At 41.4% G+C, this 5,266-nt stretch overlaps 1 protein-coding gene across 1 annotated transcript in view; it reads right to left on the bottom strand.

The window, feature by feature from the left end:
• Nucleotides 1-1,036: 1,036 nt before the first annotated feature.
• Nucleotides 1,037-5,266, bottom strand: part of NELL2 (NEL-like 2 (chicken)) — a gene marked incomplete at both ends in the record, with an annotated part of 90,903 nt that continues 86,673 nt past the window's right edge. The window contains 2 exons of the mRNA XM_010141454.1: nucleotides 1,037-1,132; nucleotides 3,648-3,770. Coding sequence (XP_010139756.1) covers nucleotides 1,037-1,132; nucleotides 3,648-3,770 — 219 coding nt within the window. The remainder of the gene's footprint in view (nucleotides 1,133-3,647; nucleotides 3,771-5,266) is intronic.

A 5,266-nucleotide genomic window follows, 5' to 3' on the forward strand; every position in this document is an offset into this window, starting at 1 on the left:
CACACCGCATTGCTCTTGTGCACTGTGGTAATATCCCCTCAAATACAGAAGAATGAAAACAATCACATTTCTCACCTCTCAAATGGACTAGATAATACAGAATTCAGATCAGTCGGTGTTTTTCATTGACGTGGACATGTTTACAAGTCAGATGAAAGCAATGCTTGCTCAAATGACCTCCTTTCCTCCACTTGGAAGATTTATTGAAAGCAATATAGAACAGCAACAATAGTCAATCATAGGTGGCAGACTGCCCTTTTACTAGGCATACTGAAGCCAATTAATCTAAGCATGCTTTCTCTCTCCCTTTACCTCCTGGAGGCATGTACGGTTAGAATGCATTTAAAAATTTTGCAGCAATAAATAAAGCCACTGAAACCATTCATCTGAACTTTGAGAAATTATTTACAGGCACTTGAGGTGCTAAGTCTTAACAGTGTGCATACTCTGCTGGACAATAAAATTTGACTAGATTCAATACTTTAAAAATAAAGTTCTTAAACAAGGCTTTGCAGTACTGCCATCCTCAGGGGCAGTAGGAAGAGAAAGGAATGCCTGCAAAAGGAGGTGAAGGCAGTAGGAACACTGAAACCTGCCTTAACAGTGAGTAAATAAAGCTGAGCTAATCGGAAGTCTTCAAATAAGGTTGCAAGTGAAGGTGGGATACTGAACCAGTCACACATGTACAGCACAGAAGTAACCAATTACTGAAATTTATTTCTTCATGTCAGATAATCTGCGATTTATAGGAGATTCCTAAGGCCATTTGAGGAGAAAAGCAAGTCTATAATAATCTTATTAATTATGAAAAATCAAAACCCAAGATGTCTTAATTCATGTTCTCATTTTTGCAGTCTATGTGCTTCTAATTAGAACTGCTGTAATATAATCTCTTGGGAGGCATATAACAAAAGTGAGTAACTTCTTAGTAGCAGCTTCCTCTTTCAGGGCACACACTTAAATAATCCTGTATTCTTAGATTACCTTAAACATCCTCCTTGGATTACCTTTATCGTAAATTCAGTTCTAATCTTACCAGTTTCACAGCTGGGCCCAGTGAAGCCTTGTGGGCAGGCACACACGTTGGAAGCAATACAGGCTCCTCCATTCCTACACCCGTCTTTGCAAAATGCTGCAAAATGCAGAATCACAATATATGGGTAACAGAATTACACAGAGCAATGACACAGGTGGCGATGGGCTGCTGGCAGGCTGACACGAAATGCGGTCCCTGCAGTGCTGAGTGCAGGCTGCCTTCTAAGGATAGAGGTCTCAAAGAGATGGTTTACGGCCTCCCTGCCTCACTGGCCAGATGGGCTGACAAGCTACAGAAGGAGATTAGAGTAAATCATCTGAAGACAACAGCTCACATATGTGCTCCCTCACATGCACTGGGAAGCAGTGAAAGGCAGGATCTTCCCTAGGAACAGACTCTTTTGAGGGCAGAGCTGGTCTTCTCTGCTGTCCAAATAAAGGCCTGGGCATAGCAGGCACAGCTGGACGCTAAACTGCCTGGCTCCCTTATGGCTTGATTAAGCAATTAGATTGAAACAACACAAATAATAACTTTGTCTCAAGGTGTTCTGGAAAACCTAAAAACTTTTATCATTTACAGTTTGAAAACTTTTCCCTGGATTTGTCCTTTGGCATGCTGCAATCTGAGAAGCCATGCTTACACATTTTGGTGCAGCATTCTCCAGATACAGCTGTGAACACGTGTATGCTTCAGAGCATACCTTACGCGGACACAGAAATGCAACCAGCTCTGACAGAAAACAGGGCAGCTGTGAATTGTTCTGATTGCTTCTGCAATATGGAATCAGAAATGCTCTGGTCACAAGAACCTGTAGGTGAAACTAGGCAGATGGATGTTATCACCAGCATAAAGAGTTGATGAGGGGCACTGGTCTGGCCCTGCACTTGTAACCAGCCACCGCAGCTGCTCTGTGTAACACACTACTGATGAGGTCGTAAGGCTCATCTGAGAGAGAACAGGAGTGTTATCAGTTTGAGCTTTCCAGCTTTCACTTCCCAGGCACCAGCCTTGCGGCACCAAGCACCACTCCCCGGCACCAAGTGAGACATCTAAGCCTCCCAGGGCAGGATGACATCGTACACGGGAGCACAGCTGGCAGCACAGTGCATGAAAAGCTGCCAAAGGTATGGAAACAAGAGGGACATCCAGGTCACTCTGAAGGACACTGGCATCCAAGCCAGGGCTGCAGAGGAGTACATTTCTAGAGCCTTCTCCTGCACACCATCTATCTTTTCAGTATTGAAAAGGGACTGGTGGGGGGGGTTGCATTTTTCTTTCACAGTGAGACCAGGTGCCATCTGAAATGTCAGACCTGCAGTCAGAGCTCTTATTCAGGGAATGGAAAAGCTGAATACAGTGCTCTAGGGTTATGCACTTTCTCTTCGACCCAAAGAAATCTCAATTACCTTTTCGTAAGCTGACCCACTCTCCAGCAGGATTGGGGAAGACTCCCAAGCACTGCACAGGAGTGAGCTGCACAGACAGAGCTTTCTTCTGAGAAGAGCAGCTCTGGGTTTGAACCTCCACAGGCTAAGACTTTTTTCCACTCCCCAGAGAAGAGTCCAGCATGAAAGGGCATATTTGCTGACATCTCTCCCTCCATCTATGTGTTTGACTGGAAGTGGACAAGGCTGCCGTGTTTTACAAGGAGTTCATTTATGTTAGGAGTATTTAGGAAAACTGTACTGTGACACAGGTGAAAGAATAACTAGTGCTAAGATCTTAATCAGGCTTAGCAATTAAAGAAATTCTTGGTTGCTTTGCCTTGGTAATACACAGCAGCAGAAGGCATCTGTGGAATATCACCAATGTTAATACTGGCCCCTTAGATTCTGGTACCTAAAAAGATCAAGAGGACTGAGGCACAATTTCAAGGAATGCTGGGTACACTGCTGCTGCAGCAGGACCAATTCCCATGTCTGAGCCAGTTCCCCTGCAGCTACACTACTTTAATTTTCGAGCATCCTCTAAATCCTATGCTCAGAGCCTCAGGCCAAAGATTTGGGCCCAAGTACCAAGTATGATTATTACCTCTGTCATGAAATGCAAGAGAAACAAAAGCAGCGTGGTATCTCTGGGAAAGCATCTTTCTAGGACTAGAAGTATAACTTCTAATGTTCAGAAGTGAATGAGGTGTTAGAAAACAAGGCACCACCTTGTGTAGAAAAGGTTTTGTGCATGCATGTCTATTGCTTTTCTCATTTACAATAAAAAGACGCAGCATACCAAACAATTTCAGTTCATCCAAGCAAACTAGCAAGTGATTGACCGCAGACAGTATAGATCTGGCAATGTTTTCAAAGCTGTAAGTGTGGCCTTCCTTGAACGGTGTAGCCTGTAGAGAAACTTAACTTGATATAGAAATGAAACATCATTACTTCAAATTTTAGAGCCTACTATCTATGTATGCATCATCCTGAAATCAGCTAACTCTGCTAAATGCAAAGTCAATGCATGCCCATGAAGATCTTCTTATAGCTGCAGGACCTAAATGTCTAATCTAGCATATTGTCTACCTTACAGAAGGTTCATGACCAGTTTTGCATCAGCTATGACAAAGCATCTCATCCAGTTCAAAGACCACTAAACCCCTGGGTTTTCAGTGGCTTACCTTTGCAGATGGTACCATTTCCTGTGTAACCCGGCTTGCAGACACAGTTGTGCCCACCCACGGTGTTGAAACAGAGCGCATTTTCATCACAGTTGTGCTGGTTTGTTATACATTCATCATGCTCTGAAAAGGGAAACAAGAATAGGATGGTCCTGAATTTTTAAAACTCAACGAGATTAAAGCTTTGTATGTTTCCACATTAAAAAGAGATAAATGCAGTAGTAGCTACTGACAATAGGGCTATGTGAACATGTAACTGCAGGATAGCCAGGGTATATATTTTTAGTACATTCTAGTACGTGATAGCTGTGCTGCAGCGTATTCCCCTTTCATTAACAGGGAGTCACCATCATTACATTATCTATGTAGGGCTACAGTGTTCTCGTAAACACTTGCCAAAGAGCCAGCTAGCATACTGAAAATCCATATGCTAGTTCTGCTGTATAATTTATTCATGCAGGTTTATCTTATGCTGGAGTCATAGGATTTCCTTCAGAAAGCTGACTAATGGTGTGAGATGCACGTTCCAAACTGCAGAAGGTATGGTGAGCAGAAGGCAGGACTTCAAAACGTAGCCTGTGTTTTCCCCCCTTCATTGTGTACGCAGTGCTTTATTTAGATTAAATGAATAAATAACACAAAAACAAAGGTCTGCCTGCTGTTCAAAGGACTTTTGGCATGGCATGTCCTAACACCGAAGTTCAATGGATAAGATTCCTCAGTTTAGTGGCTAGACTTAGACCTACTGGGAAATACTCTTTTGGGGAATAAATGAAAAGTCTAGACAATATGATTTTGTGTTAACTTACAAAGCACTGACTAATCTGAAACAAAAAAGTATAAGTGTTTAGGTTTCTGGACATTTTAATGCTTTAGTTTGTGATTTTTTAGAAATGGAAAATGCAATTTCAAAGTAAGATTCTCTAAAGTGTCATTTCAAAATGCTACATGAAATGCTCTATTTTCAAAATTCTGTATCTTAATCTGAGGCATCAAAAATAAATGTTTTTGTCTTCTGGAAATATTCCTTGCATTTTCTTTAAATCAACAGTATTCATCTAGCCATAAATAATTTCAGACACCTGAATTTTTTTTTTCAGGAAAACCAACTGTTTGGGGAACGTAAAGGCACCTAATAGCAACCAACAGACAGGGATTAACCTGCATGTGAGGTTCTCAGAGCCATCATTCTGCTCAGTTTTCAGCAAATTTTATTAGCGCAGCTTATGCCAGTTCTGGCAAGTCTTAAATTTGGAATCAGATGCTCTTTCTTCCCCATTTTTGGGTATGTCATATTGCTCTGAATCTTCCCCTTTATAAATAAAGAGATGAAGTCTGCACATACCCCACAGAGTTGTCAGGAAAATTAATTTCTTAACATTTGCAAATCACTATGGAAATGTTCAGCTTGCTATTTCAATACTGGCCATAAACTGTAGGAGTGTAAAACTGGCAGAATGGCACTTCTCTAATCCATCAATAGATTTAAATTGTTCTCTAGTAATGGTAAGTACCTGTTGTTTAAAAGGGGAAAAAATTTCACCACAATGTAATTAATCAACTTAAACACTACACCGGTTTAGATTTTTTTTTTTTTTTTTGGTGGGTTTGTTGTACAC

The sequence above is a fragment of the Buceros rhinoceros genome, unplaced genomic scaffold (genome assembly GCF_000710305.1).
Source record: "Buceros rhinoceros silvestris isolate BGI_N320 unplaced genomic scaffold, ASM71030v1 scaffold8648, whole genome shotgun sequence".
Classification (NCBI taxonomy): Eukaryota; Metazoa; Chordata; class Aves; order Bucerotiformes; family Bucerotidae; genus Buceros; species Buceros rhinoceros.